The following is a 14365-nucleotide window of genomic DNA, read 5'->3' as shown; positions in this document are numbered from 1 at the left end:
TTGAAACTGTTCATGTTCAGTCCCGATTCTGTAGCCTTACTTGACAGCGTACGTTAGTACATTCATCATTTTTGTCGCTTCTCACGCCTCTCGAGGATTGTGCGTTTTACGACCGCCTTCGTAGGGGCGCGGTGTGACGTACCAACGTGGAAGACTGGAACTCCTTTCGCGGTATACTACTGGTATCCAACGCGAACAGTTCAGGGAGGGGGAGGGACAGGGAAGCCTCAAAGAGGCAAGAACCCAACACCAGAGAAAAGGAGACAGTCTGTGCGCGAATAGGCGAGGGAATACGAACACGAGTGGTGGCGGCCCGTCTTTTATGCACCAGTAACGACCGAGGTTCTTCTTCGAGTTTCTCGCTTTGGAATACCCAAGACATTTGCCTTTTTTCGGAATACAATGTTACTTGCTCGCAAGAATGTAGTCTTGTAGACTGGTGTCTTCTTCGGCGCATACGAACTGTGGAGACTCTCCGGGAATCCAAGCGAAGAGCCATTTTCTAATAGACCTCGCATTGTTAAACTCCCTTTATGGTGGTCTGTGCATCGTCGCGAGACTGATCCCTCCCAACTGGTCATGCGTTTTGTTGTCGCGTCGCAGCGACTGATAGCAACCTAATACTGCGCCCGGAGCCACGGCTGTTAGGCTTTTTAAAGAGTTAACGTTACATTTCTATTACAAAGTAACAACGGTAATGGAGATGAAACTGCAGCAGTTACAGTTTTTACCTCTGCGAAGGCAAATCGACGTCCATCTTTCTCTTTCATAGCCTATTGGTCGAAATGCAGCGCAAGCCTAGCCTACCTCTTTTCTCCAGGTTTGTTTTCCCCGTGGTCAGTTCGGGACTATAAAATAGGCTAGCTGGCCTTTTGAACCAAAATAAACGAATCTTGGGATTGCCTTTTTTGCTGCTGCCAAAACGTTGGCAAGTATTCTCCAAAGTAGTACATTATTCACGACTTTGCCTTTTTTAAGAAAAAGTTTGTTTTTGTGGTTGAGCAATAACTGCTCGATTTTCAACAGCAGCCTACACGTAGGCTATAGCCCACCAATATTTCAAAAAGTAGAGATTGGTGGATATGTTAATCGTACATAAGGTTATATTATCGGAGACATTGTTACGAAAGAAGAGCACGGATCTAATGTGAATATTTTGAATAGCCTACGCCTGAAATCTTAGGCCTACAAGTTCGTTTTAGGTGACCTCTGTTTTTATTCCCCTCCCCCCGAAAAGTGTAGGTGAGCTTCATTTTCTTGCCTGGAGGATTTTACTGGCTTTTACGCTTTGCAATAATCTTTCAAAACACAATTTCACACGTTTTGAAATAACAAAATTACGGATAATCGCAGTAAACGCCATTCATATTTGAATACCCCTTGATTTAGGATATTTAGCCTGAATCAGATTAACAAAGACAAGGATTTGAAGGGACGATGGACTCGATCATGGACGATCAGACCCACATGATGTCCGGTCCCATTGGAATGAGCGGAATCTCGCGGGCCGACATGGCTGAGCTGGAAGCGGCTCGAAAGCACGAGTACCAGGGGCAGTCACGGAACATCGGTGACATTCTCCAGCAGATTATGGCCATCACAGACGAGAGCCTGGACGAGGCCCAAGCCAGGTAACCCCTCCTAGCAGCAGTTTGGCTCTTTGTAGTTGCAGTGAGGTCGAGTCATTTTTACGCATCTGGATGATGGGCCAACGGTCACGTGGCCCTTTGCTCTTGCGGGTGGCCACCTCGAAGAAGGCCTATCACTGCATAAACCACAGGACCATGAAAACATACCCATTCTTTAGTCTCACGTTAGTCTCGTCAGTGTAGATGCAAGCAATCTACAAATGTACAGGACTAGGTTAGTTGCCATAGTTGAAGATGTAGGTGGCAAAAAGTAGAAAGGGCCAACCAGCTTGATCATGGCCTCTAACCAATATTAGTGTATGAAGCCTAATAATACGGTCTATAGTCTAAGTCTATACTAGAGGTAGGCTACTCACTGTTGGCTTAATTGTAGACACTTGTCCTACTGCGCAAACGGGGCAAATAGTGTGATTTCATTTAGTGGCTAACATTATTTTTATGGCTAACACGAGACGAGCGTCCCCATAAAATCAAGCCCATTAACGACCTAATTTGCCTCCGCTGTGGCACTAATTCGGCAGACCTATTCAACTCCGTTATGATGTATTTGCATTTCAAAAAAGGAAAGTCAGCTCAGGCGATGTGATGCAAAGTGTCCCGTACCGGGCAAACCCAGTTTGACATCAGAGTTATTTGCGCTGCTATGGACACAGCGTTGCCTTTTTACTTTGCATACGGGCGAAGAGGGTCTGTTTACATATGATGCGCCCTGGAACGCTGCCGCTGTTCGCTGTAGATGTTTACCACCAGCGGAGTCGCTCTATGATAAGCTTCAAGACGACTCTCCACCCCCACCTCGGCTCCCCCCCCAAGAGGATCAGACATCCATATTCATGCACGGCCACTCTCCCGTACTCTGGGCTATTATCATCTGAATCTCCCCCAGTCTCTCTGCCTTAACCGCTTTGTCCCAGTTTGCCGCAAACGGACCAAACAATTGAAGGGAAAAGGGGAAGCAGGACCGGGGGCGTTAATTGATCGAATCCATTACCTGATTAGCATCGTCTAAATAATGTGCATGACGATATTTTAAATGGTAGGCCTACATAGATGAGAGGGAAAAGAATGGGTTTCCCATTGTGACCACAGCCTGAAGGTACTTAATCAGTGGAGACCAGGAAACCGCTTATCAAAATAGAAGAGAGTCCTACAGCAGGCCACAATCACGGCGCTTCTGCAAACTGAATACCGCACATTGACAGGCACGAATTATAAAAGTACTATTATAAATGCGGTCAAAAATAAGTTGCCTTTTTTTTAAAATTGCCAACCAACCTTGGCAAGAGGTCAGTGGATAGCACTGCTAGTGTCAATGGACAGCTGGTCCTTGATCATAAAAAAACTGTGCACACCACGGATCTGTGTTTTCCTCATCATCATTATAAGTGTGACTATAGATTGCGAAGGCCTTGCTAATTAGATGGTTGTGATTGAAAGGTCTTGACGAGACTCTGCCTTTCCATGTTGCCAGAGTGTAATCTAGTCTGGGAATACACTTAACCTCCATCCTCAACAGAGCCAATCTTGTTAGAGCAAATTGTTGTGTGTGTGTGTGTGTGTGTGTGGCTCGTATGTGTGTGCATGTGTGTGTGATTGTCGAGTATTTGTGTGTGTGTGTGCATGTGTATGTAGTGTCTGTGTGTGTGTGTGTGTGTGTGTGTGTGTGTTTGTGTGTGAGTGCAGACCTGTGAACAGTGATAGGCTATTGTAAATGTCCCACCTAACTGACTGGCTCAATGGAACTCTCTCTCTCTGTCTATCTCTGCTTCAGGAAGCATGCGTTGAACTGCCACAGAATGAAGCCGGCCCTCTTCAGTGTTCTGTGTCAAATTAAGGAAAAGACAGGTGAGTCTTCAATCTAAAAAAACTAACCCCCTCAACACACACACACACACACACACACACACACACATACAAACATGCTCAAATAAGCACACGTGCACACACAAACAAGCACACACGTGCACACACACAAAACAAGCACACGTGCACACACACAAACAAGGGCACGTGCACACACCCAAACAAGCACGCATGTGCAAACACACAAACAAGCACGCATGTGCAAACACACAAACAAGCACGCATTTGCACACACACACTCACAGCCTACTACAAATGGCACCAGCGCATACATCATGTTAAATGACTACTGTTACCAGCAAAAGTAGGACGTTTTTATTACGAGTTAAGTTTTTCATTCAAACACATTCCAAGTCTTTCTGTCTTCAAATGTACTCTGGCGCTGGCTGCAATCTTCTAATCAACAAAAACTAGTATCCATGTAAAACCTTTGTTTCCTTGTTTGTTGTTTTGTTTCCTTGTGTTGTTTTTGTTGTGTTTTCCTTGTGTTGTTTTTGTTGTGTTTTCCTTGTGTTATTTGTATGTTTTGGTTTCCTTTAGTCTTGATTGAAGACTCAAAAGGTACATTGCCGCCTTCACATAGATGGGTTTCTTTATCACATGACAGGGGAAGAGAAAGAAAAAAAGATGTAGTGATTGTTTTTATGGACAAAGAAAGGGAAGAGCATGGATGGAAAAGCTCAAAATTTAAATAGAGTGTGAGAGAGAGAGAGAGAAAGAGCAATAGAGAGTGAGAGAGAGGTAGATATAGTGAGAGTGCGTGAGGGACAGATAGAGCGAGAGAGGTAGATAGATAGATAGATAGAGGGAGAGAGGTAGATAGATAGATAGATTGATAGATAGATAGATAGATAGATAGATAGAGGGAGAAAGAGCAGTGGGAGGTAATAGCAGCAGTTTGACCAGAGGAGGATGAGTGACAGTGAGAGAGGAGTGCATTGTGGTTAATGAGGTCAATGGCGCTCGGTATTCTCCAGGTCTGAGACCCCAACGGCCTCGCGCTTCTTCCCAGAAACACACCCTCTGACAGGGGAGATAATTCACTCACAGTCCCTGCTTGGGCCTAGTGCTGGGCCCTTGAGGTCTCGGCTCCTCGGAGCATCAGTGAGTCTAATCTTGTCATTCCTACTTCAGGTGTACGTATATAAGTCACACTATCTTGTTTAAATGCACGGATGTAATGCGTGTGTGTGAGTGATTTGGCTTACTTGTCTGTGTATGTATGTGAGAATATCTTTGCATATTGTGTGTGTGTGTGTGTGTGTGTGTGTGTGTGTGTGTGTGTGTATGGAGGCATATCTGTGTGTGTGTGAGTGTGTGTGTGTATGGATGCATATCTGTGTGTGAGCATGTGTGTGTGTGTGTGCAGGTGTTTACAGGAATCCCCAGGGTAGATTAGTAGTTTATCTGCTGCTGTAAGTGCCCACACAGCGGCCGAGCTGACCCTCACACTTTCATGTGGTGACTAGGTTAGACCTTGTTGTTGAGTGAATGTTGTCTGTCTCTCTGTTGTGTCAAAGTTCTCTGTCTCTCATGATGTGACTGGGCTAGACCTGGTTGTTGAGTCAATGTTGTCTGTCTCTCATGTTGTTGAGTCAATGTTGTCTGTCTCTCATGATGTGTTGTGGCTCAGATCTGGCAGCTTTCAGAAGAAAGGGCGTTTAAATCTGGTGATTGTGCAGGCTGATCCATTAAAGACATCTTCAGAAACACACACTGTTTGTAGGGGGGGTGTTTCTTCACCAAGAACCCCCCCCCCCGCCCCCAAATATAATAATATATCTGTGATATGGCCCCGCCTCCAAAAAAAATCCTTCTTACTGTTAGGATTCTAAATTCCATATGATTTTGTACGTTGCTTTGGGTGAAAGTTCCAAGCCTGACCCTAAACATTCATAGGTTTTGCATAGCTTTGAAGTATGCTTTGGACCCATGTCCTGCTATGAAGTATGCTTTGGACCAATGTCCTGCTATGAAGTATGCCTTGGACCCATGTCCTGCTATGTAAATCAAAGTTGCACTGATGAAGTGTCACATCATAGGTAGAGTATTCCACTTAAGTGCAAGTGTTGTTCATACTGTATGTCTTCATGATGCTCGTAATCATGGCAGCTGTAGTGTTTTCTGGAAAAGACAAATGTTGTGTTTGTGTGTGAGCGAGATTTTGTGTGCACGTGCATTTTTGGTTGCTCTGAGCTTTTTCTTGTAGCAAGTCTGTGTGTGTGTGTGTGTGTGTGAATGTGTTTGTGTGACTTGTCTCGTTCTGCTGTAATAAATTGGCGAGCCTCCCTGGATCTGGGGGCTTAATTGCTACCTCATTTGCATAACGGTGCAAATTAATGACCTTTCAAATGAGAGCTCGTTTTTCACACCTCTTTAGGTGCTCCTTATGAGCCTGTGTTAATTAAACTGTGTGTGTGTGTGTGTGTGTGTGTGTGTGTGTGTGTGTGTGTGTGTGTGTGTGTAAGAGAGAAAGTGTGTGTGTGTGTGTGTGTGTGTGTGGAAGAGAGAAAGTGTGTGTGTGTGTGTGTGTATGAGAGAGTAAGTGTGTATGCATGTGTGTGTATGTGTAAATGTGTGAGTGTGAGAGAGAATGTATTGTGTGTGTGTGTGTGTGTGAGAGAGAGAGAGGGGGGAGTTTATTTATGTTTGTGTGTGTGTGTGTGTGTGAGAGAGAGAGGGGGGGAGTGTATTTATGTGTGTGTGTGTGTGTGTGAGAGAGAGGTAGTGTATTAATGTGTAAGTGTGCAGATGCATCAAACCCTATCATCAGTTTAAACAGCTCCTTCTCATCGACCTCAGCCATCTCCCCAGCACCCCCCCAAATTCCTTCACAAAGTCACACATGCTCACACACACACGCAAACAAACAAACACACAAACACGCACGTGCACGTGCATGCACACATAAATATACCCGCTCAGACATTCACAGACACACGCAAGCACCCGCACGTGCACAAACACACACACACACACACACACACACACACACACACACACACACACACACACACACACACACCCCAAATTAGGATCAAGTTAAGTGTCATGGAGACCCTTGTTGAACTGATGTTTGTCCGGATGGTGGGTCTGGTTGTAAGACGCTTGTATGTTTGTGCTTGTGTCTGTCTGTTTGTCTCTGATAGTTGTCTATTTGTCTGTCTGTCTCTCCCTACCTCTTGACCTGCATCTCTGTCTGTCTGTCTGTCTGTCTGTCTGTCTGACTGACTGTCTGTCTGTCTGTCTGTCTGTCTGTCTCCATGCAAACATTGCCCAAGGGAGGATTCACAACCATCTTGCTGCCAAAATGCCTTTCAGATGCATAGTGCTTGACCAGACTCTGCTTTAATGAGTTCTGCCCTGTCAGACCTGACACACACTGACCTGACACACACTGACCCCAAATCTGCAGATTTCTGTGTTGATAAATCACCCTGCTGCCCCATCAAGACACGTTCTCTTTGTTTTCTCTCTGTGTTCTATTTAGTGGTCATGTTACACTGCAGTATCGCCTTGGCGACCTTCCTAACTAAGTTTGTTCTCTGTGTTCTATTCTGTGAAGTACCTATGTTACACTGCAGTATCGCCTTGGCGACCTGCCTAACTTAGTTTGTTCCCTGTGTTCTATTCTGTGAAGTAGCTATGTTACACTGCAGTATCGTCTTGGCGACCTAGCTACCTGTGTTCTATCTGTTCCCTCTTTATGTTCCCTCCTCACCTCACTCCTTGCCAGTCCATCTCTTTCTCCTCCCGATCCACTGTTACTCAGATTAAACATGGAAGTTATCATCTCCCAATCAAGGGAGGAGTTGTAATCAGCTGTGGGTTCAATACTTGGGGTTGTCAGGACAACCTTAAGGGAAACATGGAAGTTGTCATCTCCCAATCAGGGGAGGAGTTGTAATCAGCTGTGGGTTAAATACTTGGGGGCATCAGGACAACCTTAAGGGAAACATCTCAATTTCAACCAGTGTGATTTGATGTGAATAAACCTTAGTTGCCCCCCGAAGTAGTTACCCGCCCTCCCATCCTCCAGTAACCATTCACATTGACAAGACAGCTCATGAAGAGAAGGAGATGGAGGATAGGGGGGTGGGGGGGAGGAGCCGAAGGGGGTTGGGGGTTGTTGGGGAGAAAGAGACGGACTGACAAGTTCGAGGAGGATGAAGGAGCAGATTGAATGGTCACGTTTAATTTATTTTCTGTCAAATTCAAGCTTTACTGACAATGATAAATATACACATATTTATATTGTCAAAGCATGAGTGAACATTGGGCCCAAATGTACTGTGGGCTGTGTGTGTGTGTTCGTGCCCGTGTGTGTGTCCTTATTTCACTCAGGTTAGTAGTTTCATGAATGGAGAGAGGCTGCCCTCTGCTGGTGTAAATGGAACTCAACAGTAGGCTACTGTAGAGACTCGATTAGGAAGGCAGCTGTCTCTCTCTCTCTCTCTCTCTCTCTCTCTCTCTCTCTCTCTCTCTCTCTCTCTCTCTCTCTCTCTCTCTCTCTCTCTCTCTCTCTCTCTCTCTCTCTCTCTCTCTCTCTCTCTCTCTCTCTCTCTCTCTCTCTCTCTCTCTGTCTGTGTCTGTCTGTATTCTTCTGTCTAATCCTACAGAAATCTCATTTTACAGTGTGGTAGACACATTGAAGTGAAGATGACCTACTCCCCGTCCTCTGTTGTCTATTCATATATATATACTTTGCTGGGGTCCTTCAAGTGGAATGTGTGTAATGGCGTGTGTGTAATAATCTCTTGTTCTTGCCCTCTCTCTCTTTCCTTTTCTTTTTTTACTTCTGTCTTTCCCTATTTTTCTTTCATGAACTCCTTGTCTTTCTTTATTTCTATCTTCCCTTCTTTCTTCCCTTCTTTCTATCTTTCCTTCTTTCTTTTTCTCCTCTTCTGCAGTTCTCAGTCTGCGTCGGGCGCAGGAGGAGGAGCCTCTGGACGGTCAGATCATGCGATTGGACAACATGCTGCTGGCCGAGGGCGTGTCCGGGCCGGAGAAGGGCGCGGCGGCGGCTGCGGCCGCAGCTCTCTCCGCCGCTGGGGAGTCCCTGAACGACAGCAGCACGGAGCACTCGGACTACCGGGACAAACTGGCCCAGATCCGCGGGATCTACCACTCCGAGCTGGAGAAGTATGATCAGGTGAGAGACGGGGGACGGAGAGGGAGAGAAAGAGAGAAAGAGAGAGAGAGAGCGCGAGAGGGAGCCAAAGGGAGGGAGAGAGAGAGCAAGCGTGCCAGATGGAGAAAGAGAAAGAGAGAGCGAGAGCGCGAAAAAAGGGAAAGACATCAGATAGAGAGAAGAGAGGGAGAAGTATAAACAGGTGTGAGGGAGAAGGAGGGACTTAAAACGACCAGGTGAGAGAGAGAGAGATGAGATGAGATGATCCAACAGACCTGGAGAAGTACGAACATGTGAAAGAGGGAGAAGGGGAGGGAGAGAGTGAAAAAGGGTAAGGACGTCAGATAGATAGAAGAGAAGGGGAAGTATGAACAGGTGGAGAGAGAGAGCGCGAGAGAGAGATCAGAGAGAGAGCCGTTATGGTTAGACTCTTTTCAAGTCACTCGTATTGAACAAAGACCCTGGTGTGTGTGTGTGTGTGTGTGTGTGTGTGTGTGTGTGTGTGTTGTAGGCCTGTAACGAGTTCACCACCCACGTGATGAACCTGCTGCGGGAGCAGTCTCGCACGCGTCCCATCTCGCCCAAGGAGATCGAGCGCATGGTGGCCATCATCCAGCGCAAGTTCAGCACCATCCAGATGCAGCTCAAGCAGAGCACCTGCGAGGCCGTCATGATCCTCAGATCACGCTTCCTGGATGCCAGGTGTGTGTGTGTGTGTTTCTATGTGTGTGTGTGTGTGTGTGTTTGTTTGTGTTTGTGTTACTGTGTGTGTGTGTGTGTGTGGGGGGGGGGGGGGGTGAATGCATGTATATGGGTGCATAAATGGATGTATGTGTTTGGTGTTCGTGTGTGTGTGTGTGTGTGTGTGTGTGTGTGTGTGTGTGTGTCCACAAGTGTAACCCCCTCCCTCGTGTTGCTGTTGCAGGAGAAAGAGGCGTAACTTCACCAAGTCGGCCATCGAGGTCCTGAACGAGTACTTCTACTCCCACCTGGCCAACCCCTACCCCAGCGAGGAGGCCAAGGAGGAGCTAGCCAAGAAGTGCTCCATCACTGTGTCACAGGTAAGAGACACACACACACACACACACACACACACACACACACACACACACACACACACACACACACACACACACAGATACACACACATACTGTATACATGGGCACACACAGATATCTATGTGAGAGAGGGAGAGGGAGAAAGAGAGAGAGCGAAAAAGGGGAACGGCATCAGAGAGAAAGAAGGGAGGGAGAAGTATGAACATGTGTGAGAGATTGACAGCGAGAGAGGCATTAGGGTTGGACGTGCGTGAGTGTGTGTGTTTTTGTGCGCACGCGTTTGTTTCCCTTTAGGCTCTGGGTTTAGCGTCTTACATCAGTTAACCAATTGTTGAACAGGAATTGGACCTTGCCAGAGGAAGTTATCATACAGTAAGGACTTTTGTGAGGAAGACTCGTTTTATTGAGGATAATTTTCAATCGTTGGACCACATAGAGAAAACAGGGAGATATTTTGGCAAAACTCTAAATCACCCAATCAAAGGGTAGCATAAGTGAATTTAACACCACGTCAGCCAATCAAAGGATAGAGATAGGTAAATTTAACACCGCATCAGCCAATAAAAGGGTAGGGGTGATGTTTAGGCCTACTCAGTGTTTTGGTACTGCAGTGCATGACAACATGCTATATCATTCCGGTAGGCCCTGATCACTTCCAGTAGGCCCTGATCACTGAACTGAATGGGGGTGTTGTTTAATAGCAAGCTCTGAAGCATAATGGAAAAGTCAGAGATGCCCTTAACCCACGCATACAAACACACACACACACACACACACACACACACACACACACTGAGATTCCCTCAACACACACACACACACACACACACACACACACACACACTGAGATGCCCTGAAGTGCCAAATTGACCCTGTTTTTCTGGGCATGCAAGAGGTGCAAAATTAAGTATAACAGTACACTAACAGTTTACCAATCTGCGTTTAAAGTCTAACAACTGGGCATTTAATTAGTGGGTTTAGTTCACACCCCACTCCACCACAAACACCTTCTTTCCTTCCTTTTATAACTGTCAGCCACCACTGATATACAGTGGAGAAAATAAGTATTTGAACCCCTGCCGATTTCGCAAGTTTGGCCATTTTCAAAGGAATTTGTGAGCATAGAAACAGATCAAAGCCTAATGTTTCCACCACCATGCTTGACGGTGGGGACGGTGTCATATTCATCATTCTTCCCCCTCCAAACGCGGCAAGTCTAGTTGATGCCAAAGAGCTTGATTTTGGTCTCATCTGAACACATCCTGTCTCCCAATCCTCCTTAGAATCATTCAAGTGTTAATTGGCAAACTTCAGATGGCCCTGTACATGTGCTTCCTTGAGCAGGGGGACCTTGCGAATGCTGCAGTACTTCAAAGAATCATGGCGTAGTGTGTTGCCAATGGTTTTCTTGGTGACTGTGGTCCCAGCTGCCTTGACATTGTTCTAGGGTTATTCTGCACCTTTCGGATGATCACCGATACAGCATGGGGGGCTTTCTTGTATGGAGCCCCAGACCTAGAGCGATTAACAGTTGTTTGGTGTTGCTTCCATTTATGAATAATCGCACCAATAGTTGTCTGCCTCACCAAGCTGCTTGCCAATGGTTTTGTAGCCCATTCCAGCCTTGTGCAGGTCTACAATCTTATCGCTGACGTCCTTGGACAACTCTTTGGTCTTGCCCATGGTGGTAAGGTTGAAGGTGTGAAGTATGATTCTTTGGACAGGTTTCTTTTATACAGGTCACCAGTTGAGATCAGGAATACCTTGTTAGACCTAATGAGAACTGTTCTGTGTGCTTCTTGGGCACATAACTGGCCATTGGGAGCCAGAATTCTTGCTGTTTGCTTGGGGGTTCAAATACTAATTTTTTGCATCAAATGCAAATAAAGTCATAAATCTTATAAAATGGAGTTTTCTGGATTATTTTGTTGATATTCTGTTTCTCACTGTTAAAATACGCTTACCATTACAATTCTAGATCACACATTTCTTTGGAAGTGGCCAAACTTGCGAAATCGGCAGGGGTTCAAATACTTATTTTCCCCACTGTATATGCATACACATACAAATACACACACATAGGGACACACACACACACACACGCATAGGATCACACACACATAGGAACATACATACACACACAGATAGGCATTAAATGAGTACGGGTTAAACCCCCCAGATATAAACTGTGATCTCCCTCCTCCATTCTCTGTATGGTTCTCTCTCTCTCTCTTTATATCCATCTGTTTCTCGCTTTCTCTCTCTATCTAACTATCCATCTGTTTCACTCTCTCTTTTTTATCTGTCTATCTCTTTATATCTATTCATCCCGTACCTATTTTGTTGTCTTTCTCGACGTCAGGTGTGTAACTGGTTTGGGAACAAAAGGATCCGCTATAAGAAGAACTTAGGGAAGTATCAGGAAGAGGCCAACATGTATGCAGTCAAGACGGCCGTGGATGCAACCAACACGTCAACGCACAGCAGCCAAGCAGACTCGCCTCACACCCCAAACTCAGGTAGAACGCACGCACGCACAGACACACACACACACAGACACACACACACACAGACACACACACACACAGACACACAGACACACAGACACACACACACACACACACACACACACACACACACACACACACACACACACACACACACACACTCACTCACTCACTCACTCACTCACTCACTCACTCACTCACTCACTCACTCACTCACTCACTCACTCACTCACTCACTCACTCACTCACTCACTCACTCACTCACTCACTCACTCACTCACTCACTCACTCACTCACTCACTCACTCACTCACTCACTCACTCACTCACTCACTCACTCACTCACTCACTCACTCACTCACTCACTCACTCACTCACTCACTCACTCACTCACTCACTCACTCACTCACTCACTCACTCACTCACTCACTCACTCACTCACTCACTCACTCACTCACTCACTCACTCACTCACTCACTCACTCACTCACTCACTCACTCACTCACTCACTCACTCACTCACTCACTCACTCACTCACTCACTCAATTACACACAACCAACACGTAGACGCACAGCCGCCAAGCCACACACCCCAAACTATGGTAGAAACATACACCCGTGCACACACACGCATGTCCGCGCGCACTCACACACACACACACACACACACACAAACTCACTCACTTACACACAACCAACACGTCAATGCAGAACAGCCAAGCAAACTTGACCCATACCCCATCTCCATTAGAAACACACACACACACACACACACACACACACACTCACACTCTCTTACACACAACCGACACACTCACTTGCACACAACCAACACGTCAACGCAGAAAAGCCAAGCAAACTCGCCACATACCCCATCTCCAGTAGAAACATACACACACACACTTCCACACAACTGACACATCAACGCACAGCAGCCAAGCCGACTCGCCACGCACACACAATCACAGACAACCACACACAAACACACACATCCACACACACTCACAAACACATATGCACAAACGCACACACACACACACACACACTCACAAATACACACACACACACACACACACACACACAGAATTACACACACACACATACACACGCACACACACTCGTCTGGCCTTGATGACTCAAAACATGCTTCTTCATTTTCTGTAGCCGGATACCCAGCACCTTGTTACACTCCTGATGGAAGGTTATGAGACCCCGCCCACCTCTCACTCAACCAATCAGAATGTGAGTAACATTCACCACAAGTCTACTTGTCTTGACATTCTATCTGAAGAATCTGTGTTTTACAAATCCACTCAAATTCCAATTTTATCTTTTGGGTTGTAGAACTTGGCCAATATGAACTAAAATATGGAGTTAAGCTTGATGAGATTGAAATCAGTTTGTTTGAAATAAAATATTTTTAGTGAATCACCACGTATGTGGGCAAGAGAGATTGTTCCTGTACTTCAGATGACACTACTGTAAATGCACGTCAAAGTTTAAGATTCATGGAGATGTTTTACATATTCTGATTTCTTTCTCCTCTCTCTCTCTCTCTCTCTCTCTCTCTCTGGTTGACTTGCAGGACTTTTTCAGCATCTGGTTACACACACACGTAGTCATTGGGTTGTGAGGAGATGAAGTGGATGGATATCTGACACACACAAGAAGTTTCTTTTATTTCCTTTTTTAAATCCCTTCTTCCCTCTCATTTTGTATGACATAATAATTGAATCACGTATATAGAATAGCTCTTTTTTTTCTAACGTCACCTCACTGACTGGTGAGCCAGGAGCCAAACTGAGAGACAGGCCGTGGAAGTTTCTGGAACACTGGTGACACGGACTCCTCATGTTATGATGAAAAAACATTAATAAAGAAAGATGTGAAAAACAAATGAGTGGGTGAGTTATTGAATGGATGAATAAGTGTATGGATGCACCTATCACCAAGATTGCATAATGCTACTTTAATGTAACACAGAATGGGTCAATCTATCAACATTTCAAGACGCGGTCAGCAATTCTAATCTTATACACCCCTGAGCATGCACTATTTGTCAAATTCAGCCAATTGCTCCTCCCAATCCTCTAGCCTGTATGAAGAAACCCAGGAAACTAACTAGTCTTAGGGTGTTTGTAGCTGCCAAATGTGATC

At 45.7% G+C, this 14365-nt stretch overlaps 1 protein-coding gene across 1 annotated transcript; it reads left to right on the top strand.

Moving 5' to 3' along the window:
* Nucleotides 1–242: 242 nt before the first annotated feature.
* Nucleotides 243–14079, top strand: LOC308373178 (pre-B-cell leukemia transcription factor 1-like). The gene is made up of 9 exons (XM_080848593.1): nucleotides 243–1242; nucleotides 1390–1631; nucleotides 3421–3494; nucleotides 8423–8664; nucleotides 9155–9345; nucleotides 9569–9704; nucleotides 12065–12221; nucleotides 13373–13450; nucleotides 13794–14079. Exons 2-8 carry the CDS (start codon nucleotides 1438–1440, stop codon nucleotides 13414–13416), a joined length of 1038 nt encoding a protein of 345 aa, XP_080704719.1. The 5' UTR covers nucleotides 243–1242; nucleotides 1390–1437; the 3' UTR covers nucleotides 13417–13450; nucleotides 13794–14079.
* The last annotated feature ends 286 nt before the right edge of the window (nucleotides 14080–14365 follow it).

This window comes from Sprattus sprattus (assembly GCF_963457725.1).
Source record: "Sprattus sprattus genome assembly, chromosome: 1".
NCBI lineage: Eukaryota > Metazoa > Chordata > Actinopteri > Clupeiformes > Clupeidae > Sprattus > Sprattus sprattus.
Note: the sequence above shows the minus strand (reverse complement) of the source record. Positions and strands in the feature narration are given on the sequence as shown.